This window comes from Miniopterus schreibersii, assembly GCF_964146895.1.
Source record: "Miniopterus schreibersii genome assembly, chromosome: 16".
Classification (NCBI taxonomy): Eukaryota; Metazoa; Chordata; class Mammalia; order Chiroptera; family Miniopteridae; genus Miniopterus; species Miniopterus schreibersii.
Window position 1 is genome coordinate 43,271,014 of NC_138116.1, and position 25,561 is coordinate 43,296,574.

The window sequence follows — 25,561 nt, forward strand, 5'->3', positions numbered from 1 at the left end:
TTCTCCCTTAGGGTGTCACATATAAAGACAGCAGCAGCCAGCACGACAATAGCTGCCCGGTGTGATTCGAATTATACCTATTTTTTGTCAGATCAGCAAAAAATACATTTTTTGGTAATCAGTTTATGTGTGCCACGAGAGGAAAACGGCCGACAGCCGCTGCTCTGGAAGCCTGGAGACAGGGAGATGCCCTGAGCCACTACGAATGCAGCTGACACCTGGGAGGACAGCAACGAAGGGCCTGCAGGTCCCAAGACGGAGGACGCAGCTCCGCCCGCACCGGCCTCGGGCCAAAGGCCCCCTCCACCCTCCTCCACAGGCTTCAGGGTGAGCTACTGAGAATTAGGGGTTTCCAGATTTTCAAAATTAAAAACATTTTTCCCCACTCTTGCACTGTTTAAATTTCAGGGTACGGCATACCCCCAGAATAGCTTGAAAAAGGAAAACGTGCTAAGACCAGGTGGTGGGACAATCGGGACTCTCACCTCTGAGGAGCCCTTGGGAAAACTGGGCAGGCCTCCTAAGGCCGAGCATCTGCACCCCGGACGCAGCCGTCCTGCTCCCGGATCTACGCCCGAGAGACGCGCGTGCACAGGTGCACCGGAAGAACAGTCACAGCAGCTTTACTGTAACAGCCAGAAACCAAAACCACCCAAGTGTTCTTCAGCAGAAGGAGCAGAAACTGGGCGCAATTAAAAAAATCATGAATATACAAATAAATGGGTGGACCTCAAAACATTATCCTAAGTGAAAGAACCCAGACACCGAGGAGTATACACTGCCCGATTCCACTTACAGGAAGTTAAGAATTAGCAGAAGTAAATGATGGTGACAGAAGTCAAAATACAGGTTACCTCTAGGGGAGTTACTGAGTAGGAAGGAAGCTTCCGGGGTGCTCGAATGTTCTGCATCTTGACTGAGTGGTGGTTACACAGGTACAAACACATATAAAAATTCAGTGAGCTGCCCTGGCCAGTGTAGTTCAGAGGACAGAGCGTCAGCATGCACATCAAAGGGTCGCCGCACGTACCTGGGTTGCAGGTTCCATCCCTGGCCCCAGTCGGGGCGCATGCCAGAGGCAGCCAATCGATATGTCTCTCTCACATCGTCTCTCTCTCTCTCTCTCTCTCTCTCTCCCCTCCCCTCCCTTCCACTCTCTCTGAAAATCAATGGAAAAAATATCCTCAGGCGAGGGTTAACAACAACAAGAAGTTCAATGAGCTGTACAGCTGAGACAAGACTAGTGAATTTTACCTTCTTTATTGTAAGCATGCTATGCCTCAATAAAAAAGAAAAAGAACATTGGGGGGGTATAATTTGGGCAAAGCCTTGGTTCCACCCCTGCAAAGGCCAGTTTATTTTTTCTCCATTTTCCCCCCATTGTTATTAAAAAATGTTTTATTGTGGTAAAATACACATAACATAAAGTTTACCATTTTAACCATTTTAACAATGCGGCTCAGTGGCATCGAGCACATTCACAATATTGTGCAACTGTCACCACCACCATCTCTAGAACTTTCCCACCATCCCAAATGAAACTCTGTCCCCATAGCCTACTTTCTAGGAGGAGAGATGGTAAGAGTCTTAGTATTAATCAAGCAACTTTGGTCAAAATCTTTAACAAATTATTAATTTAAAAAACAAATTGCTAACACTGAAAGGATGGTTTGCATGCACTTCCAGATATTAGATGTGACTGTAAACACATCTTCTGGCCAACTCTGTGACCCTAGTTCAACAGCAGGCCTAAATATGGCCCTTGGGTTGACGCAGAGGTCACTTGATTGCCCCTGCAGGAGCCCCATGACTCTTTCTATTTCCTATTTCAGAGTAACAGGGTTGCTGCACCCAAGCTCTCCACCTCTAATGATCCATCAGATCACCAGTATAATTTTTATATGGCAACATCATGTCAGCAACTTTTTCTCAATAGAAAAAACAGTAACAACTATTATTCACTCTGCCTAGAAGCATGCCCAGGTACCTCCCTACATCCCCAAAGGAAAATCTATTCTGATTTTAGGCTTTGAAAATCCCCCTGACAATACCCCAAGTAAAAAAAAGGGAAATCATTGCAGTTAAGGGAATTCTTAATACAGTAATGCAAATGATATGCACTGAGTTCTGCTTTCCTCTATCTGATCCTCTGACGTTACTAAAATCAGCAAGTCTGACACAAAGAGGTATGAATTATCAAATTATAGCAAAAGGCCCAGGGAGCAAAGGCTCAGTCTGCAAAGCAGAACAGGGAATCCAGCAAACAAGAGGAGAGCTGGGGCCAGAGATAAGGCGGCCTCTGCAATTCCACCACAGCCTCCACCCATGTGGTGCCAGAGGGGCAAGATGCCCTCACCCCCCGTCCGCAAGAGGAGGTGAGATGACAGGCAGAGGCAACAGAGGACAGCAGGACAGGAGCCAGCAGGCAGTGGAAGACTTCCCACGTCACGGTCCAGCCTGTATCATAAATAGATCTGATCTTGTCCTCTCTAGGCAAAAAGATAACTAAGCATGCTACAGGCCAAGAGCGTGCCATCTCCTTACTACTGAGTATGGGGAGCATGGGAGCAGCAAAGCTTTTCCAGGGAGCAGTTCATTTCCCCGGCACCTTCCACGACGGATTCCACTGGAGAAAGATTTATTGCTCAGAAGCTTTTCCAGAAAGCAGGACATACAGGCGTAAAACCAATTCTCCTTGTCCTCCCAAGCAAACAGCTGAAGCTACCGCCCTCTATCGCTATTTTTTGGACCAACCTCAGATACGGAAAGCTCCCAGTCTCAGTTACTAAATCTTGTTCTGCTCTGTTCGTGGCTGCATCTTCAGCTTTGTTTCCCTGTCATGGAAAGCAGCTTAGCACCACTTGAGATTCTGGTTTGTTACGGACAGTCCCTGTGCAGGAATGCGCTTCGGGGTTGCTTTGGTAATTCAGTACTTTCACTAACTGGCTCGCTGATATTTAAGCTGCCAAGCACCTGCACATGAAAGCTCACAAAAGAAAAAAGTGTAAGTAACTCACAGATTAAACTAACTAAGAATTCTTCTCAATTCCACAAAGATAGTGGGGGAAATCCAAAACTCTCAAATCGTCACCATAACATAATCCAGTGTCGGAAGGCAGGAACAGGTTATGGTTGAAGCAGCGGTTCCCAAACCTGAGCGTGCATCAGAGGCCTGGGAGGGCTTGTTAAAATGCACACTGCTGCCGACACCCAAGCCCCAGTTTGCCCACTACCACCACCACATCTCTGATTCCCTAGGCCTGGGGCGGGCCTGAGAACCTGCATTTCACCAGGTTCCTCTGTGCTGCTGCTGCTGGTCTGGGAAGCACACTCAGAACCAATGGGTTAGAGCAGCAGTGTCAGTGGAGAACAACACAGGCCACAGACATCATTTTAGACTGTCTGGCAGTCACATTATAAGAGTACTGTGACTGCTGGACAAAACTGATTTTAAGAATATATTTTCTTAACCCAATATATTCAAAATATTATCAATCAATGTAAAATATATTAATAAGGCATTTTACTTGTTTTTGTACTAACTTCAAGATCTGGTATGTAGCCCTGGTCGGTTTTGCTCAGTGGTTAGACCATTGGCCTGTGGACTAAAGGGTCCCGGGTTCAATTCTGGCCAAGGGCACGTACCTCGGTTGCAGGCTTGATCCCCGGCCCCAGTCATGCAGGAGGCAACCAATCCATGTGTCTCTCTCACATCAATGTTTCTCTTTCCCTCTCTCTCCCTCTCTCTCTCCCCCTTCCACTCTCTGAAAAGCAGTGGAAAAAATATCCTCAGGTGAGGATTTTAAAAAAAAACATCTGGTGTGTATGTTACACTTACAGCACATCTCAATCTTGACCAGCTACGTTTCAAGGGCTCAGCTGCAACATGTGGCTAGTGGGTGTTACTCTGGGCAGTGCAGGTTTAGAGCACTCCCTAAGAAAGATGACATAACACTGACTGGGTTCCCACGACCTGTCAAGAACATGCCTAAACTATCAGACTCTGCTTTCTGGGCCTGAGGGGCCCTGACCCCCTGGCCACAGGAGACTGGGCAGGGTCAGTACATGCCTAGCCAAGAAGACCTTTCCCTATTCTTTTGCTTGATTTTCTTTCAAGCAAATCAGAAGTAAAGCAGCAGTCAGGCCTGGCCTTCCAAACAATGTGAGAGGCGTGCACAGGATGGCATCATGCTCATACCACACCCTGAAGAAGACCAGGCGCCAGCAGGTGACACAGCAGTAGAGGCAATTGGAAACCCAGCCTCTCTGAGCTCTAGTCCTGCACCTTTGTCCTGCCCATAGTGACACAGGAAACTTAGGGTCTGTTCAGGACATTCTTTTCAGCCAGAGCTAGCTCATGACAATGTTCTGTCATTTGCAACCAAGAAAGTCCTGATGAAGAGACCTGGGTCCTGTGAGTGTCCAGACAGAAGTGGCCTGCCCGCCTCGAGCTTCCCCTCCTGGTGCTGGACTGACTAGCACAGCAAGGCCTGCCCCCTGCCACCAGGGCCTCTGTTCCCGTTCTTTCACTGCCCCTTCAGAGTGGGCCGGCATTTGAAGTAAGAGATTTCATTCTACTTTGGTGGCTTTGTTTCAGTTTCCCTGTTTTTGACAGAAAAAAACATAGCTACCCATGCCCTATGTATCCCTTTAGTACAAGGCAGAGAGAGCAAGATGTTCTGTGTATAATTCAACTTCCCTGCCTGTGCGCAGGTTTTCATAGTAAAATACTGGGGAAGTGACCTGCTTGCCATGTCCTCTTTCTCTCCTGTCCTCCGATTTGTCGTCTCCTTTCCCTACCCACCCTGCACGGGACTGGAGGATGGTGGAGCAGAGGAGCTGCAGGGGGCAGGTGGCGGGCCCTTCCTGCCACTCCCTCCCTCAAGCCCTGCCGTTCTCTTTCCCAGCCTTGGGCCTGCAGATCCCAAGAATCAGACATGAGAGCAGAAAGTCTCTAACATGAGCATTTGCTTTTCCGCTGGCATTTTCCCTGTGGAACAAGTTTCCAAAATGCTCACCTATCAATGGCAGAAGTGGCCAGCATTTCTCTGTCCTCAGGGAACACCCCTGAGCTTCCAGAAGCTCAACTGATCTGTTACTGGGGAAATGTACGTATTCATTTGAAATTTAAATTAAAGATGTCTCCCAAGTGTGCTACAGGTCAAAGATAATAAAAACAAACATCATGGAAATATTGGTTGAGTCCAGGATAATAGAATAATAAACGAATTTATGCACGGAACACTATCCACATTTACTTTCACCTCAGAGCACAGGACAGCTACAGAACTTGCCAGAGGCTTCAAAGGCAGAAGAGGCAGAGGCAGGACCCCCACACCTGGTGGACTCGGGCATTTAGTAAATCCTGAGGCCTGCCAGGTAGCAGACCCTTTTCTAAGCCTGAGGGACAAAGCAACAAACAAAAAGCCCTCACAGGCTTACACTCCAGCCATGGGAGACGGACACGCACCGATCAGGTGTGTGATGGCAGTCAGAGCCCAGAGGCAGGGTGAGGAGGGCGTATGGTGCCAAGGAGCACTTTATGTTGCCGTGGTCAGGGATGACATCTGATAAGGGGGACATCTGAGCAGACTTAAAGGAGGGGAAATGGGGAGGAATGCTCAGAGGGAGGAACACACCACTGCAGGAGCGAGCCTGGCTCACTGGAGGGTCAGCGCACTGAGCACCAGGAGGCCACAGCCCCTGCACAGGGAGCCAGGGCAGACGGCAGGGCGATGACATCTGAGCGGCAACGGGCAGGATCTCCAGGGCATTACAGACTGTTCCAAGGACTGTGCTTTTCACTCGGAGGGAATGGAGAGAGCCTCCGAGAAGGTTTCAAGCAGAGAAGAGATGTGATTTATGTATAAAAAGGACCACTCCGGCTCCTGTTGAGAATGGAATGACGGGTGCAAAGACGAAGCAGAGAGAGAGTTTGGGAAGTCAGTGCAAGAAGGGTGGTGGCACGACTCAGGGAGCCCCAGGGGAGGCAGTGGGAGTTGACATCTATTTTTAAGGTAGAAGTGGTGGCACCTGGCTGATGGACTACGGGATGTGAAAAAGGATGGAGTTGCTGTTGACTCAAACAGGCAGATTCAGGAGGAGCAGGTTTAGGGAAGAGTGAGACGTGGATGGGAAGGAACCAAGACCCAGTTTTGGACATGTTACCTTCAAGGTACCTTTCGGGCATCTAAGAGGCAATGTCACAAAGGCAGTGGGTCCTGGTTGGAGACACAAATGGATGCCATGAACCCATGGTATTCATGAGAATGGACACTAACACCCAGAACAATTTTCTCAGTAGGGACGGTGCTGTCCCTCAAGGAGTGTGTTGGGAATTTGTGGGGACATTTTTAGTTGTCACCATGATTGGAGGTGCTACTGATATTTAATAGGTGGGAGGGCAAGGGACCTAGATGTCCAACGATAGATGTGACACTCCTGCATAGAGAACTGTCCGACCCCCACACAATGTTCACATACTCTGCAGACATGCTCTGGGAGGACACTGTTGTTATCGGAGCCCAGAGCGTCCCCTCTCTTAGCAGCAGTGTGCTTCTTGCACAGCCCTGAGACACAGTGAGCTTTCTCCGAACAAGGGAAGACTGCATTGGGTTCAATCTTTACCAGGAGTGCTCAACACCCACGTCAGTCCCTGCATGTCCTTCACGGTATCTGAGAGACAGACACAACAGCCCTGCCCCAGACTGCATCACTGTCACGCGCAGTGTCCAAGGAGCATCCAGAGCCTTCCGCACAGTCAAGCCGAGGTATATGTGGAGAGAACTCCGGGTTATTTAATTATAAACTATTTTCCTTTTATAGCTAGGATATTAGATTGATTTTTCAAAAGTGTGTGTGTAGGTAGGTTATACTCCCTCTGACTTCATCTCAGGGTAGTAAAGGAGGTATTGGGTATGACACAGTAACTAGAAAAGAGCTGAGGCCCAAGGACCATGCCCTAGGCCCACCTGATATTAGAAACCCAGGGCAGGAGGAGTGGGCACGGAGACTCCTGCCCCCGAGGGAAGAGACAACTGAGAGGAGAAGGCTGATTGCCGAGCAAGACAAGGATGGAGACCGGCCACTGGATCATCAGATCGTTAGTGATCCTGACCCCACCTAGTGGGGTGCTGGGGGCAGAACTCTGGCTAGAGAGTCCATGTAATCCAGGGCAGGGACCTGAATTACTGGTAAACATTTGGCAGATTTTCCGTCTCGATCCCAGGTGCCCCTGCTACATCCCTTTGCTCTGCTCCTTTAGGTGAAGATATGCTGGTTCTCCCGGGACCCTCCGTGGAGGCTCTGTTCCAGCCCTGGGAGGCCACAGCCTTGCTTACTGCCCTCCTCAGTCCTCCCGAGCAGGGACACGACACCCAGCCTCTTGGCCCCGTGTGTTTCAGTCTATACCTTGCTGAGCTGGGACTCAAAAGCCAGCGAGGTTGAAGACTTAGAACTCTTCATGCCCGAAGAGGCTGTGGGGAGGGGCCGCGCTCGGTCAGTCCCATGGCTCCCCACTCTGGTCACTGGGCTCCAGGGCTTGGCTGAGCTCCTCATGGTCGTCAAGCAGGTCTGTCTTTCTGTAGAAGAGCAGAAAAGAAAAACATGTGTCCACACAGGAGCCTGCAAAGAGACCTCGCCGAGCCTTACCCCGCCAACCCCGTCCCCCCTGTCACATGGAGCCAGCGCTCATGGCTGCGCTGCAGAGAGTGCTGCTCCTGAGACAATGCCCTTGAACCAGGCTAATTCTTACAACGTCACAACAGCTGTTACCAACTGTGAAGACGTGTGCAACACTACTGATGTTCTGACCTTGCTCCTCAGCCCTTAGTCAGAGACGCCTAAGACAGTATTACTATATACCCACAAGCTATATGTGTGCATGCGTCCCCGTGTAAAACAGGTCAGCCTGGGCCAAGACACACCATGTCCATAAGCCTTGTAGCTTTAGGGCCGACAATGCCACAACCCACCTAATTTTTAAATAGACATAAATGAATTATCTGAAAATTAGATTTCACAGAAGAATAGCTTTTTTCTTCTTTTGGACAAAAATGGATAGCATTTAAAAATTAATAGAACATATTTTAACTGGTCAGACTTGATATTACAGCACAGAGTTACTGCTATAACTAAAATATTTTGCCCGGCGGGGTGTGGCTCAGCGGCTGCACATCAACCTAGGATCCAGGAAATCTCAGTCTGATTCCCAGTCAGGGCACATGCCTGGGTTGCAGGCTTAATCCCCAGTCGGGGGCGTGCAGGAGGCAGCTGATCGATGACTCTCTCATCATTGATGTTTCTCTCTCTCAATGACTGTCATCATGGATGTTTCTACCGCTCTCCCTTCTTTTCTCTGAAATCAATAAAGATATATTTTTAAATAAAATAAAATATTTTATGAAAACAAAATTGCTCTAAATAGCAACATGCAGTTAGACCTACGGGAAACCCCACATACAAAGACCCGGAAGGCAGGCTGGGTTCTCGATCAGCAGTCAGTGTGGCCGGCATCTCAACCTCTCTGAGCCTGTTTCTTCCACCAGTGGCACAATGATAATGAATTAAATGCTCTCCAGGGTCTCCTCCAGCTCCAACCCTAACTCTGCCTGTCCCCAAGGACTCTAATGACCAGGAGTGTGAGACAAAATACCAAAACCTGAGATAAAGCTTCATCCTTTCAAGGAAACAAACTAAAATATGCACTTTAAAATACACCAATAGGTAATTCCAGTGGCCACACTCACGGTACCTGGGGGTCTAATTAACTGCCCCTGAGGGATGATGGCTGGTGTTAAGCAGCCCTGAGCCTTCTCCCCATCACCGCTCCCAGGACAGCCCATTAGCCATCTATGAGGAAACAACAGAACCCCCCCCCCTCGCTCAGGCTGTGACCTCTTCCTGTTCTTGTCTACTTTTCCTGGCCAGAGGAGACCATTTCAACTGAGTCTCTCGGCCAGAGCCACCCAGTTCCTATCCCTACTTTTTTTTCACATCAAAGCAATTCAGTTTATTTCCTGGCACTTGGAATAAGGGCATCAGTCAATCCATACAGAATGGAGGGGTTCATTTGAGAGAAGCAAAGTAGAGGTAGCAATTTGGGATGGTTATGAAACAGGACAGATCGCACTGGAAGAGTAAGATACAGAACCTTACTGACACTTAGAAGCTTGCACTGGGAGTCTAGTCAGTTTCTCCATCAACATGATTTTTTTATTAAAAAGTCATCACAATTGAAAAGCAGTTCCGCTGGTGAGTGGGTGGGTGGGAAGACATTAACCAAAGAACTTATATGCATATATGCATAACCCATGGACACAGACAATAGTGGGCTGAAGGCCTGAGACAGAGAGGGGGCAGAGGCAGGGAAGAAGGGTCGATGGGGGCAAAAGGGAGACATCTGTAATACTTTCAACAATAAAGATAAATTAAAAAAACAAACAAGCAAAAAAAACAAAACAGTCCCAAAGGTACCCCGGAAAGGAAACAGCTCTGTGCTTGCCCAAGCTATAACTAAAAATTTATAACAAACTGGTTCATTGTTTTATAAGACATTCTAAAGCCAGTTTTACATTTTAAGATATAAAAACATTAGGGCTTCATTTCACAGGTGTCCATTTTTTAATGAAAAAATAATTGAATTTGAATCTGAATGATTTGGAAGTTTTCCTTTGAGTTCCACTAGCTCATAAAAGGTATCCTTATGCTTCCGGATCCAAGTCCATTTTATGTCCCTCCCCCTCCATTTATTCTCCTTCAGCCCTGTCTTTTCTCTTCCTGTGATGGCGAGTCTTATTCAAGTCTCCATCATGCCATTCCATGGAAGACTTGTCTCTGTTCCTTCCATATGGAGACCAACCATTACACATCTGCAAAAATATTCTTCTGTGGACATTTTCCATCACATTATCCCGTTGGTCAAAAACTTCAGTCTCTTTGAGACCCATATTTTAGTGGTTCATTCATTTATGTGTTCATTCAACAAATATTTACAGAGTGTTTACTACATACTAGGCACTATTCTAGGCACAGAGGAAACAACAGTGAACAAAACAGACAAAGAGAAGCATTGCTCTCACGAAGCTGTATTACTTACTCACTAGAATCCAGTGGACCCTTCATTCTCGACCAGCTAGATCGAGTAAGACCCTGCCAGCCCTTCCCTTTTCTGTCCTCTCCTGTCTCCCAGTTCCTTCCTCTCCAAGCAGCAATCTGCTTACTCTCCAACACAGATTCCCTGAGCCAAGAGAACTGCTTTCTTACCCCATTCCTGCTCTCCAACAATTCTCTCACTCCCACACGGGCGTGTGCCTTTGCTGGTCCTCACACCGGGAATAGCATCTCTCCTCTCCTTCTCTAAGTTCTGACTCCAATAGCGTAATGAGTATCTTCCTCGCTGACAGTTCCTTCAGCACGTCTTCCCCACACTATTCTTATTCACATTCGATGGCAAATCCCTGTAAGTATCCATGAGTTGTTTCCTAGGGCAATGCTTGCTGCCTCCAGCTAAATAGATAAATATAAATATTCCAAGCACTGAACGAGTCAGTGAGGTAGAGCAAAAAGAGTCCTGGCCCAGCAGCTGGGCGATCCAGTTTCTCTCCTGGCTCTGCTACTCACTACCTAGCGTAAATCTTGAGCACCTTGACCACGTCACTTAACTGCTTCAGACTTCAGTTATCTCCCTCACCAAAATGAGGTTGTTTGATCAGTAACATGGCTGGTCTATCCAACTTCCTTTGCCATTCTTCAATTCTATTACTTTTCATTCTGCAATCACTATTTTTTATAGTAGCATTCTTGTTTTAATTGAATTTATTACATTGGTTAGTAAAATCATATAGGTTTCAGGTGTACAATTCTATAATACACCATCTATATATTGTATTGTATGTTCACCACCCCAAGTCAAGTCTCCTTCCAACACCATTTATCCCCCCTTTGCTCTTCACCTTCTCCTGCCCCCATTTCCCTCTGGTAATCACCATAGTGTTGTCTATGACTAACAGTTGTTTTTCAGTTTAATCTCACTTCACCTTTTCACCCAGCCCCCAAACCACCCTCCCCTCTGACAGCTATCAGTTTGTTCTCTGTATCTACGAGTCTCTTTCTATTTAGCTTGCTAGTTTATTTTGTTCCTTAGATTCCACATAAATGAGATCATATGGTACATGTCTTTCTCTGACTGGCTTCTTTCACTTAGCATAATGCTCTCCAGGTCCATCCATGCTGCCTCAAAAGGTAAGATTTCCTTCTTTTTTACCTCTAAGTAGTATTCCATTGTGTAAACGTCCCACAGCTTTTTATTCACTCATCTACTGATGGGCAATTGGGCTGCTTCCAAATCTTGGCTACCGTAAATACCACCACAATGAACATAGGGGTGCATATAGTCTTTCAAATTAGTGTCTCAGGTTTCTTCAGATATATTCCCAGAAGTGGATACACTGTGTCATAAGGAAGTTCCGTTTTTAATCTTTTGAGGAAACTCCATACTGTTTTGCATAGTGGCTGCAACAATCTCCATTCCCAGGAATGGTGCATGAGAGTTCCCACAACCTCGCCTACACTTGTTTTTGCTGATTTATTGATGGTAGCTATTCTGACAAATGTGAAGTGATATCTCATTGCAGTTTTAATTTGTATTTCTGTGATGATTAGTGACATTGAGCATCTTTTAATATGTCTATTGGCCATCTGTATGTGATCTTTGAGGAAGTGTCTATTTAGGTCCTTTGCACATTTTTTAATTGGATTGTTTGTTTTTGTGTTGAGTTTTATAAGTTATTTATAAATTTTGGATATTAATCCCTTATCAGAGGTATCCTTGGCAAATATGTTCCTCCATTCAGTGGGTTGTCTTTTCCTTTGTTTGATGGTTTCCTGTGCTGTGCAAAAACTTTTTAGTGTGATTCAGTCCCATTTGTCTAGTTTTCCTTTTGTTGCCCTTGCCCAAGAAGATATATCAGAAAAAATATTGCTATGAGAAATGTCTGAGATTTTTATGGCCTATGTTTTCTTCTAGGATTTTTATGGTTTCCAGTGTAACATTTAAAGCTTTAATCCATTTGGAGTTTATTCTTGGGTATGGTGTAAGAAGGTGGTCTAGATTCATTTTTTGCACATATCTGTACAATTTTCCCAACACCATTTATTGAATAGGCTATTTTTATCCTATTTTATGTTTTTGCCTCCTTTGTCAAATATTAATTGAACATAAAGGCATGGGGTCTACTTCTGGCCTCTCTATTCTGTCCCATTGATCTACATGTCTATACCATGATATTTTGATTACTACCGCCTTGTGGTATAGTTTGATATCAGGTAGCACGATTCCTCCAATTTTGTTCTTTCTCAACACTGCTTTGGCTATTCTAGATCATTTGTGGTTCCATATAAATCTTTGGAATATTTGCTCTAATTCTGTGAAATAAGCCATTGGTATCATTTTTTTTTAAATGTTTTTATTGATTTTTGAAAGAGAGGGAGAGAGAAAAACATCCATGAGAGAGAAACATCGATCGACTGCCTCCTGCAAGCCTCCTACTGAGGATTGAGCCCATACCCCAGCCATGTCCCCTGACCAGGAATCGAACACAAGACCCTTCACTGCATGGGACAAAGCTCAACCAACTGAACCACACCAGCCAGGGCAAGCCATTGGTATCTTAAGAGGAACTGCATTGAATCTATAGATTGCTTTGGGTAGTATGGACATTTTAATTCTTCCAATCCATGAACATGGTATATGCTTCCAGTTATTTGTATCTTCCTCAAATCCTTTCTTTAGGTTCTTAAAATTTTCCAAGTACATGTTTTATATCCTTGGTTAAATTGATTCCTAGGTATTTTTTTATGCAATTGTGAATGGGATTGTTTTCTTAGGTTCTCTTTATGATAATTCATTATTGGTGTATAAAAATGCAGATGATTTCTGGATATTTATTTTGTATCCTGCTTCTTTACTGAATTCATTTATCAGTTCTAGTTTTTCTGTGGAATCTTTAAGGTTCTCTATATACAATATCATGTCATCTGCAAATAATGACAGTTTTACTTCCTCCTTACCAATTTGGGTGCCTTTTATGTTTTCTTCTTGTCTGACTGCTGTGGCTAGGACTTCCAGTACTACGTTGAGTAAGAGTGGTGAAAGTGGACACCCGTCTTGTTCCCAATCTTAAGGGGAATGCTTGTAGTTTTTCCCCATTGAGTATGGTATTGGCTGCAGTCTGTCATATATGGCTTCTGCTATGTTGAGGTATGTTCCCTCTATTCCCACTTTGCTGAGAGGTGTGTGTTTTTTATCATATATGGGTCTGGATTTTTTTCAAATGCTTTTTCTGTATTTAATGATATGATCATGTGGTTTTTATCCCTCGTTTTGTTTATGTGAGGTATTATGCTTATTGATTTGTGAATGTTAAACCATCCTTACATCCCCAGAATAAATCTCACTTGATCATGGTGTATGATCTTTTTAATGTATTGCTGGATCCAGTTTGCTAATATTTTGTTGAGGATTTTAGCATCTATGTACATCAGGGATATTGGCCTATAATTTTCTTTCTTTGTGATGTCTTTATCTGGTTTTGGTATTAGGATAATGCTGGCCTTGTAAAATGAGCTTGGAAGTCTTCTCTCCTCTTGAATATTTTGGAATAGTTTGAGGAGGACAGGTGTTAGTTATTCTTTGAATGTTTGGTAAAATTCACCTATAAAGCCACTCAGTCCAGGACTTTTATTTGTTGGGAGTTTTATTTTATTTTATTACTGCTTCAATTTCTTTTTTATTTTTAGGACACAAAGTTTTCTTTAAATATTTTTAGGGGGAAGGGTCACCACACTTCTACTCAATTAAGAGAAACATTTTCATCAGTACAGAGGTGTATTTTTTTACACTTATCATGAATTCATAGGGAATGGGTTCCAGCAGCTCAGGCATCTTTCCATTGGTTCTCAGAAAGTGTGCTTCTCTGGGTGGGGCAGGCTGATGCTTCAGTTGAACCCAGGCATCTTTCTCTTTGGCTTCCTTCTTTTACTGATCATTTTCCTTCACACATTTCCGGCTCTTTGAGTGCTTAATGTGCTTAATACATATATTAATTCTCTTGGCAAAAATCTTGACCTTCACTTGTTTGTTCACAATGCCCACCACATACTAGGTGGCATTGCAGACCCTTCCGGTTTTGCCATGGGAAAATCTGTGGGGCATTCCCTTTTTAACAGTGCCCATTCCCTTGACATCTATAGTATCACCTTTCTTGTAGATTTGCATGTACGTGGCCAGGGGAACAACTCCATATTTTCTAAAAGGCCTAGAGAATATATAGCAAGTACCTCTCCTCTTTCCCTTTGCGTTAGTCATTTCGGCAAATTACTAGAAGATGGTGGTTCCAGCTGAAAAGCGATTACTGCTTCAATTTCATTAGTTGTAATCGGTCTATTCAGATTTTCTGATTCTTCCTGATTCAGTTTTGGACGATTGTTACATTTCTAGGAATTTATCATTTCTCTCAGATTGTCCAATTTGTTGGCATATAGTTGTTCATAGTATTTTCTTACAATCCTTTGTGTTTCTTTAGTGTCAATTATTACTTCTCCTCTTTCAGTTCTGATTTTGTTTATTTGGATCCTTTCTCTTTTTTTCTTGATGAGTCAGGTTAAAAGTTTGTCAATCTTGTTTATATTGTCAAAGAACCAAGCTCTTGATTTCACTGCACTTTTTTATTGTTTTTATAAAATCTATTTCATTTATTTCTGTTTTGATCTTTACTATTTCCTTTCTTGTACTCACATTGGGCTTTGTTGTTCTTTTTCTAGTTTCTTTAAGTGTAAAGTTAGATTGTTTATTTGACATTTTTCTTGTTTCTTGAGGTAGGACTGTAATGCAATGAATTTCCCTCTTGGGGATGCTGTTGCTGTGTCCCATAGATTTTGGGTTGTTGTACTGTCATTTTCATTTACTTCAAGGTATCTTTTGCTTTCTTCCTTGATCTCACTATTAACACATTCATTGTTTAGTAACATGTTATTTAGCTTCAATGTCTTTGAGTGTTTTTCAGTGTTTTTGTGTGTGACTGATTTCTAGTTTCACACCATTATGGTCAGAGATGTTTGATATGATTTCAGTCTTCTGATTGTTTTGTGCCCTAACATGTGGTCTACCGTAGAAAATGTTCAATGTACACTTAAAAAGAATATATAATCAGCTGCTTTGGGGCAAAATGCTCTGAAGATATCCATTAAATCCATTTGACCTAGTGTATCATTTAAGGCCACTGTCCTTGTTGACTTTCTGTCTGGAAGTTCCATCCATTGATGTCAATGGGGTGTTAAGATCCCCTACTATGAGTGTATTACTGTTGATCTCTCCCTTTATGTCTATCAAGATTTGCTTTATATATTTAGGTGCTCCTATGTTGGGTGCATAAATGTTTACAAGGGTTTATCCTCTTGTTGCATTGTTCCCTTTATCATTATGTAGTGTCCTTCTTTGTCTCTTACCAGATTGTTTGTGGGTAGTTTTTATCGCGTGCTCTACTACCAGTCAACGTAAAACGTATAAATACGTTTCCCGCATACAATGTGTTACTATAGCCTTTGTTTTAAAGTCTATTTTGTCTGATACAAGCATTGCTAACCCAGCTTTTTTCTTTCAGTTCCATTTGCAAGAAATATCATTTCCCATCCCTTTACTTTCAGTCTGTGTGTATTATTTGTTCTGAGGTGGGTTTCTTTTCTTTTTTTTAAATATATCTTTATTGATTTCAGAGAGAGGAAAGGAGAGGGAGAAAGAGAGACAGAAACATCAATGATGAGAGAGTCACTGATCGGCTGCAGCCCGCAACCCGGGCATGTGCCCCAACCGGGAATCGAACCCTGATCACTTGGATCCTAGGTCGACGCTCAACCGCTGAGCCACACCCGGCCGGGTGGTGGGTTTCTTGTAGACAGGTATATACGGGTCTTGTTTTGTTATCCATTCAGCCTCCCTATGTCTTCTGATTGGAGCATTTAAGCCATTTACATTTAAAGTGATTATTGATAGGTACATACTTATTGCTATTTTATTTTTTTAATTATGTTCCTCTGTGTTCTTGTTGTTTTTTTCCTCTTCTTAAAGAAGACCCTTTAAACTTTTCTTCTAATACTGGCTTGGTGGTAATGAACTCCTTTAGCTTTTTCATATAGCCTCGCTGTGTTGTAGGTCCTTGCTTTTCATCACTTTGAATATTTCTTGCTTTTCCCTTCTGGTCTGAAATGTTTCTGTTGAGAAATCAAATGACAGTCTTATGGGAGCTCCCTTGTAGGTAACTAACAATTTTTCTCTTGCTGCTTTTAAGATTCTCTCTTTGTCTACAACTTCTGCCATTTTAAATATGATGTGTCTTGGTGTAGGCCTCTTTGAGTTCATCTTGTTTGGTACTCTGTGCTTCCTGGACTTATGTGTCTTTTTCCTTCACCAGGTTAGAGAAATTTTCAGTCATTATTTCTTCAAATAGGTTCTTAATCCCTTGCTCTTTCTCTTCTCCTTATGGTTCCCTATGATGTGGATGTTGTCATGCTTGATGTTGTCCAAAGGCACCTTAAACTATTCTCATTTTTAAAAATTCTGTTTTCTTTTTGCTGCTCTGATTAGGTGTTTTCTGCTACTTTGTCTTCTGAATTGCTGATTTGATCCTCTGCTTCATCTAACCTATTGTTTATTCCTTCTAGTGCATTCTTCATTTCAGATGTTGTATTCTGAATTTCTGAGTGGTTCTTTTTTATGGTTTCTATGTCATTTTTCATTCTGTTGGTGTTCTCACTAAGTTCCTTGAGCATCCTTATAACCATTTTGAACTCTTTATCTGATACACTGCTTGCCTCCATTTCAGTTAGCTCTTTTTCTGGATACTTCTGTTCTTTCATTTGGGGCATGTTTCTTTGTCCCACCATTTTGGCTGATTCTTTGTTTCTGTATGTTAGGTAGATATGCTATGACTCCCAGTCTTGGTACGATGGCCTTGTGTAGTAGGACCCAGTGGTGAAGTCTCTTTGATCACCTGAGCTGGGTGCTCTAGGAGTGTTTCTTGTGTGGGTTATGTGGGCCCTCCTGTTGTAGTTGAATCTTGATTTTTATTGCCCCATTCATGTGTGGGGTCGACCCTCAGGCTGACTATGAGGATCAACCCCAACCATGGTGTACAAACTACTTGCAGGGGGTAACTACGCAAAGCAGAACTTGCCTCAGCAGGGTTTGGTTCCTGCCGAGATCTCCCTTTAGATGTGCCACTTGTGAAGCTTATTTAATTCTGCTCTGATGTCGTCTGAAGCTGGCCACTGTGTATTCTGGTTTTGGGCTCTCTTACGAGGAACTCTGGTACAAGTCAATGTCAGACACTGCCTGTGACTGTCCTGGGCAACCTGTTTAGAGCTACAAAGCGATGCACATTTTGTGGCTGCCTCTGCTAGGCCTAGGTGTGCATAGAAAAAACCAAGCTGTGCACCAAGGCCTGCTTGTATTAGCACCGGGCCTGGGGGCCAGTCAGCAAAAGTCCCAAGGCACCCTGAGATCTGCTTCTGCCTGCCTCCACCTGCCAGATGCTTGTTAGGTTCATTCACTGAAAAAGCTTCTGTCGGTACTCGGGTTGCATGAGGTAGGTTCTCAGTGAGTCACCACATAAGGGTGAGGGGTGTTCACATACTAATACAGGTTCAAACTCGGCACCAGTGCTGGGTCTGAGGCCACTCAACAAACGTCCCAGGATATACGGAGTCTAGCTGCCACCCACTTGGTGCTCACATACCTTTGTGGGGGGCAGGGTCTCAAGGCTTCATAAGGCTGAGGCCAGCAGAGTTTATCAGACTAAAAAAGACCAAGATTTGGCCATGTGAAGGGAGAGTTCTGCACTGCTTGGGCATGCAAGGAGAAAATGGCCCCATCCTAGATCCACACAATTACAATTCAGTTTGTCCCAGATTCTGCCAGGAACCAGATCTCAGCAGAGTGGGGCTGCCAGGATTTGGGAGGATGGGGTTAGTGGATCTCCCATGAGAGGGAGGTGTAGGTCAGGCTTAGGGGAAGATAAAGGGTGTGGCGCCTGCCCCAGAGTCATACAATTCAGTCTGTCCCTGATTCTGTCTAGACCTCAGCAGGGCAGAGCCACCAGGGGCAAGACAGCTGGGTTATCAGGAGCCTGGATAGTGGGACTAGTGGATCTCTTGTGAGGGGGAGGACCAGTCAGGTTCACGGTAAAGTGGGGAGAATGGATCAACTCAGTCACTGACACCCCCTGAGTCTGTACAGACCTCTACACTGCAGCCCAGGCAGCTGAGTCCTCAGCAGGGCCCAAACTCAGCAGAGTAGGGTGAGGGGGAGTCCAGAGTATGGGGCTATTGCTTTCCCCCAGGCTGATGCTGTATGGAGGGAAATGCTCAACCCAAGAAAGATGGCATCTGCAGTATGGGGAAATGACTCAGCACAGGGATCCTGGCAGGTCTTTCCCAAGGGCCAAAAACACCAGTCTCTCCTCATAGGACTCTAGTCTGCTCTACTCTCCTTCCACCGGAGCCCAGGGTGAATGGCTGCATAGAATATTTTGTGTTGGCCCTTCAAGAAGGCACCTGTGCCGGCTGGTGTGGCTCAGCGGTTGAGCATTGGCCTAGGATCCAGGAGATTGCAGTTCAATTCCCATGCACATGCATGGGTTGCAGGCTCAATCCCCAGTCGGGGGTTTAGGAGGCAGCCAATCAATGACAACTCTCTCATCATTGATGTTTCTATCTCTCTCTCCCTCTCCCTTCCTCTCTCTGAAATCAATAAAGACATATGTTTTTTAAAAAAGGCACCTGTATCTCTAGCAGACTCCCATCTCTCCATGGAAGACAGAATCCCCACTGATTTTTACAGCCAGATATCATGTGGGCACCTCTTCTCAGCTCTGGTGATCTGGACTGGGAAACCTGGCTTGGGGCCGAGATCCCAAATTACTTAGGGGAACCCTGCATCTAAGATATCTCCAGAACCTCAGGCACTGCACATGGGAGCCAGGCCAGCCCTTTCTGAATCTCCACCCTTCCTACCAGTCTCGATGTGGCTTCTTCTGCAAACCGTTGGTTATAAACTTCTCTTCAGCTCGTCTTCTGTTGGTTAGTCAGGTTGTTTGCTCTATAGTTCAGTTGTAATTCCAGTTTGGTCCTGGGAGGAGGTGAGTGTAACATCCACCTACCCTGCTGCCGTCTTGGATCACTCCTATTCCTAAAGTGACTAGCTGGTGGCATGTGTCCAAGAATGTACAGAGAACTCATTCTGCAGCACTGTTCTCCTGGCAGCAGTGTGAGTATGACTGCAGGTGAAAATCAATTTTAAGACTTTGCAGTTTGTTTGCTATAGTGTTTCTGAGAAAAATTATTCATAACTTCAGTTATATGATTAGTTCACACCTTATTAGTCTCAGCTTGGTTCCAGTATCACGACTTTTAAAAATTCTGTATTAAAAACCTAACTTTCCTGACATTTAATACCAATTGTTTTTCTTTCTTGACCCACAATTTTTAATGCTGGTTTGCACAGCAACAGTGAAAAAATAGTAATTTTTTCTATAGCCAAAGGCCTATATAGTAAGTACTTTTATTAAGACTCCCAACCAATATAAAATAAATTCACATGCCCTGACTGATTCTTGAAGAGAATTACTGAAGAATTTTACCAGTTACTACAGAACCAACTAGTAACCTATCAGTCTGACTCAGGAGATGACTTAATAAAATATCTGTTTAATCAAGGCACCCTTTTATGGTGATTACAACTACTTAGAAATAACGACTACGGGGCTTCCTTTATGAAAACATAAGGTCGCTCTGTAATGTATCTACATCTTCCAAAATCTGCCCAGCTTACTCTTAAAGTGAATGCCTCCCATTTATTTCCCAAAAGAAAGATAAGAATATGAAGATGAAAAGCAGCAGGAAGAGGACTGATATTTTCCTTGCCATCTTTGCCCCAATTTTCCAGAGGTCTAAGACCTGGTTAAAAAAGGAAAGCCGTCTCAGCTCACACATAAACTCTCCTCTTAACCTCTGGCAACAAATCTGACAGCCTCTGGACAGTGCACCGGAAAACTGTCTAACCATTTAAACCATTTTTCAAAGACTGATGAGTTGCATGCTCTGAGGCCAAATCCTCAGGGCTACTTCATTTGTATCATTACACCTTTTTGATTCTCTTAGAACCTTCTGAACCCAATCAAATGATTCCCAAGCGCATGTGCACTGGGCACTCCTCCCATCTGCACCCCCTCTTGTTTACCATGCTATCTTTTCTTAGTTCCTTTCATTCCTTTCCCATAATTTCCTCCAGACTGCACCTTCTGTGTTGTACCCATCCACTAGCCAGATTCTTCTCTTCAAATTCCACCTTCTTTCAGAATTCAAACTACACAGTAATGAATTAATTTCCCACTCACTTGAACCAGGAAGAAAACCCCATAGGTAGGGAAAGTGCCAGGCTGGTGGCCTGGAGCGGTAGTGGACGCTGCAGGATCAATGCCGCTCTCCAGGACAGACAAGAGGGTGAGCGCTAGTGTTGAGGAGAATGCTCCAGGCAGACTGAGCGCAAGCTTTGCGCCCTACTCCTACTCTCCATGTCTTAGGACATGATTAAACATCACCTACCCCCACTCCCAGCCTGGACCAGCATCTTACTTGTATTCTCTCTTATTCTGTCCAGTCCTGGGCTCTTCTGAAACAGACTCAGAAAGGTTCACCCTCAGAGCTGTCCAACCACAGTGCTCAGGCCACTTTGGTCCTGCTCTCTGGCCACTTCCAGGAAGGCCTTCTGCCAGAAGAGAAAGGAGGTACCCCAGGCCCATTCCTAGCTTTCTGCAGACTTTCATCCAATCTGCTTCCCACCACTTCTACAACCCTCCTCACACCCCTCACCCTGGCTGTCAGCTACAGGGAACCAGTGAATTACATAAACACTGTAGTGACTAAGAGTGGCCATGCTAACCCACTCCGAGCCTGGCAAAGCTCTGCTACATGCTTTATGTGGGTGTCATCAAATCCTCACTGTAGCCCTATGAGGTAACTGTCACCCCCAACTTACAAAAAGGGAAACTTCATTAGGCTCAGGGAGGTTCAGCTCAAATCAGAGTTGATGATAAACGCAGGACTGACACCCAGTTTCAACCGGCTGTATACACCAGGGGCAATACAGCCTCTCTGAATAACCCAGCTCCCATGGAAAAGCACCAGGCTCCTGGACCCAACGCTCCTGGCCCAAAGCCAGCTCCACCGCTCACTGTGTGAACTCGGGCATGCTCTTCGGCGCTGTGGGTCTCAAGCTCTTTACCCCACGCAACTGCAAAAACGGACAGAGAACAGGGAGATAGAGGCCACACGCAGAAGGCAGCTCACAGACGTCAGTGGCCCTCCCACAGGAGCTGTTAACTGTCCAGCAGAGGGCGGCTCCACCTCACCAAGCAACAGGATACGGTGATGGAGCCCTTGAATCCGCGTTCAGTGGCCGACGCCAGACAGACATGCCAGGTTTAAGGAAAGTGCCCTGCACATACACAGAGCAGCTATTTTCATTTGGAAATATGAGAGGAAAATAAACACTGAGAACACAAGCCTTCCGGTCATTAGAGCCAACCCAGCCTTAACACATCCCAGCTGCAGAAAGATACACACAGGTGGGAATGCTGGGAATAATACTTTTCTAATGGGTGTGAACTAGTAACAGAAAATAAAAAGATGGACTCTGGACAAGTTCAAGACAAAGAAAAAGAAAAGTTTCAATGTTTAATTCTCTGGCTTCTGAAAACCCTCCTAAACCACCTCAAAGGACTGAATTGATCAAGGAGTTACAGTGAAATCTAGGAACAAAACCCCATAGGGGCAGGGCAAGCAAGGGTTTTTCCAGGAGTGTTTCCTTTAAAATTTTCAAATATTTTCTTACCAAGCTTCTTTCCTCTCCTGAATAGTGTAAGACTTACATTTAAACTGTAACTCATAAATTGCATGGCATAAAGCAGAAAACAAAGGAGAGAGGAGGGAAGGAGGGGAGAGGGAACAGCTATTTTGGGAACACATGAGGCGTTTGGCACCAGAGAGAGTCGGAGCCCGTGGATAAGCCTCCTGCTGCCTGGAACAGGTTCCTCTGAGGCTTAATCGCTGCCTTCAGAGCCTGTGTTGGGTGGGTTGCTTTGGGGCCTTGGATTTATGACCATTTTAAGGCAAGAAAACAGAAAGGCTACTGGGAAACCTTCTGGCCCATCACGGAATAATGAGTCCCTGGGACTGGGAGAGGGCACTGAGGTCTCTACTGCAGTACAATAAGCGCCAGGAAGTGGAAAGCTAAAGCATTCAAGTCAGAGAACTAACAGAGTGAGAATGCTCACATAGCTCAACTACCAGGGGACTCGGCAGGAAACGGAATGTTAAGTGAGCAACATGTGGAAAATCTCTAGCTAGAGCCTTTTAGAACGTGTGCCCAGTGCTCTAGGCCTCTTCAAAGTAGTGGTTCTAACCTGGGTGGCTGGGTGACCAATTCTGCCCTGGGGGGACGTCTGCCAATGTGTGGAGATGTTTTGGTTGTTACAACTTGAGGGCTGCTACTGGGTGGAGTCAGAGATGCTGTTGCCAGACATCCTTGGACCCAAAGGGCAGCCAGCCCCACAACAAACAAGCATGTGGCCTGGAGGGTCAGCAGCTGTGGTGAGAAACTTTTCCAGAGGCAGAAGGAGAATCCTGGGTCCCTGGTTCTCAGACCCGCACCTGGTTCGTTTCACCCAACACTGAAAATCTGGCTTGAGAGCTGCCAAGGGAATCCCAGACTTCAGCTGGAGGCCACCGGAAACATTTCAAAGCTTATTATTTCCTGTGGGCTTGAGATGAAAAATCCTCCCCATCAGCCTTGGATTCCTCCTCGGTTCATAAGGACAGCCTTCCACACAGCATGAGAAGGAAAATGGCAGACTAAAACTCATTTAGCCCATCGGCATAAGTTATTTAAAGAAAACAAGAACCAAAAAGTAATAAAACAAGAACAAAATGAAAAAGAACACTGGTACACCACTAGCCACACCATCTCAAGCCTGTAAGCAAGCTTTTAAAATGAAATAACATGCAGAAACTACGAAACACTTCAACAAAGCAGAGATCCATAACAAACGGTGTAATCTGGAATAGAAACAGAGGAGGAGTCAGGTCACGAACTATGAATTGCAGCCCTAGGGAGAGGCTCTGATCTGGGAGCTATATTGGGACCAGCAGCTCAGAATCACTGCCCTGGGCAATCCTTCTGTCTCCACGGCTCAGCCCACAGAGCAGGGTGGCCTCTAATCAGCAGTTACTGCCTTACCTACATGGTGGCTTCACATCAAAGAATTAAAAGTGAATGAGCCAAGGCAGTAGAAAACAAGATGGAAATAAAACACTTCAAGAGCTTTTTCTATAGAAACAGTTTTAAAAGATCTACTGAAGAGTAACTGAGAATAAAAACTTCAGTGCAGTGCCAAGACCATTCAGTGGGGAAGGGCGGTCTTTTCAACAAACGGTGCTAAGAAAACTGGACATCTACATACAAAAGAATAAAGCCGGACCCTTACCTTATACCATGGACAGAAATTAACTCAAAGTGGATCAAAGACTCAGATGTAAGAGCTAAAACTATATAATTCTTGGATGAAAACAAGAGGGAAAAGCTTTGTGACATTGGATTTGGCAATGAATTCTTAGATATGATACCAAACCCACAGGCAACAACAACAAAAAACAGATAAATCAGACTACATCAAAATTAAAAACTTCTGTGCATCAAAGGATGTAATCAACAGTATGAAAAAGTTCCTCAAAATATCAAAACTCAAATTCCCATATGACCCAGCAATTCCACCTCTGGGTACATTCCCAAATAACTGAAAGCTGGGTCTCGAAGAGGTACTTATATGCTCAGGCTCCTCATTCACAACAGCCACGGAGTGAAGTGACCAAAGTGTACACTGCCGGGTGGCTGATGAACAAAACGGTGAGTACCAGCCAGTGGAATACTATTCAGCCTTAAAAAGGAAGGACATTCTGATATGTCACAACACGGACTGACCTTGAGGACACTACGGTAAGTGGGAATCACCCGGTCATAAAGAGACGAGTACTATCTGACCACTCGTATGAGGTACCTAAAGCGGCCAGGTTCATGGAGACAGAAAACAGGGTGGTGGTTGCCAGGGACTGGGGGAGGATAATCTGGGAGTTAAATATTTTATAAATTATCATTTAATAATTAAATAAATTTAATAGGCACAGAATTTCAGTTTTGTACGATGAAAAAAGTTCTGTGGAGATGGATGGTGGTGACCATCGGTCAATGTGAACATGCTTAATGACACTGGATTGTACACTTAAAATGTTTAAGATGGCAAACTTTATACTGTTTACCATCTTATCACTTTAAATATATGATGAAAAAAAACAAAACAAAACAAAAACCATAGTGTAGGAGGAACTAGAGACTTTATCTATTTCGGCAGAAGCATCTTGAGCTGTATATTCAGAGCCAGTTCAGGGCCCCTGTACATGCCCCTGCCTCTGTCTGGGACATTAGCTGTGAAACAGAGCTCAGAAAGGGACCACTTACAAGGGTGTGGGCAGGGTTTGGAGGACCAACTCTGGAAGGTGCAGAGCCCCAGGGTTGGGACCACTATCACCCCTAGGCCTTCAGGGGCCAGGGGAGGAAGCAGGTAAAACCCAGAGAGAGCTGGACCCACACGGAAGCTGTGGCTTCAGTGGGTTGAGAAAGGCAATAGACTCACGGAGACGCGACTGGAAGGGAGCCAGGGAAAGAAATGCTCACATTCATCATCCCCACCCTCAAGCTGCTGTTCACTGGCTCACAGGGCAGCCCACTGATGCTGGGGGGGGGGGAGCCCAAGAGGAGAAAGCTTAGGATGCTGGCCCCACCACATGGGCCTGGCTAACTCCAACACTTCCTCCCAAGGGGCGCAAGAGTTTCCCTATCTAGAAACGTCCCCCTGTCTAGGAGGGCCTCAGAAGGGGCCTAGACTTGTCTGTTGACATACCTACTGGCCTGAGCCCTTCCTTAGGGGGCAGCATCCGGGCATTTGCCCCTGTTCTGAGCACAGACCCTCAATAACCACCTTCACCCCTGACTTCCCATTTCCATTCTCAGCGCCGCCTTTGTCTCCCTCTCCCAGACTCGAAACCTCAGAGGTGCCCCTGAGGCCCTTGTTTCTCAAACTCGGTGCTGCCTGGACTAGGAGCTCAGACTCTGCAGTGTGTCCTGTGAGAGCCCAGCCTTTCTCTCCAGCAAAGACCTGGGAGGCGGCTGTCGCTTTCCCCCTTTAGAAGTCCCTCCTGAAGCTCATGCCTCCCCCAGTGCCTGACAGACTTCCAAGTTCAGCTAGGATTGGTCACTCCCTGCTCAAAACCCCTAATTTTAGCTTATTTTAAGCTACATGCCAGGCACGAGGTTCAGCAATTTCCAGACATGATTTTCTGGTGTCCCAGACTGCCCCATGAAGTAGTCATCTTACTTGAGGATCAGTGACAACCAGCG

At 45.0% G+C, this 25,561-nt stretch overlaps 1 protein-coding gene and 1 pseudogene across 9 annotated transcripts in view; both read right to left on the bottom strand.

Annotated features, from left to right (window-relative positions):
* The window catches only part of SPECC1 (sperm antigen with calponin homology and coiled-coil domains 1), a 256,463-nt gene that overhangs the window by 165,489 nt on the left and 65,413 nt on the right, over positions 1-25,561 (bottom strand). For 4 of the 8 annotated variants that reach the window (XM_081115997.1, XM_081115999.1, XM_081116005.1 and 1 more), the window contains exon 2: positions 7,411-7,580. In XM_081115997.1, the coding sequence (XP_080972123.1) occupies positions 7,411-7,557 (147 nt within the window). In that variant the 5' untranslated portion in view covers positions 7,558-7,580. Of the gene's footprint in view, positions 1-7,410; positions 7,581-25,561 lie in introns of those variants that run through there. The other 4 variants (XM_081116000.1, XM_081116002.1, XM_081116003.1 and 1 more) reach the window with 1 other exon arrangement.
* On the bottom strand, positions 13,847-14,365 carry LOC308546655 (large ribosomal subunit protein eL21 pseudogene; annotated as a pseudogene). Its single transcript has one exon. The product of its transcript is annotated as a large ribosomal subunit protein eL21 pseudogene (transcript).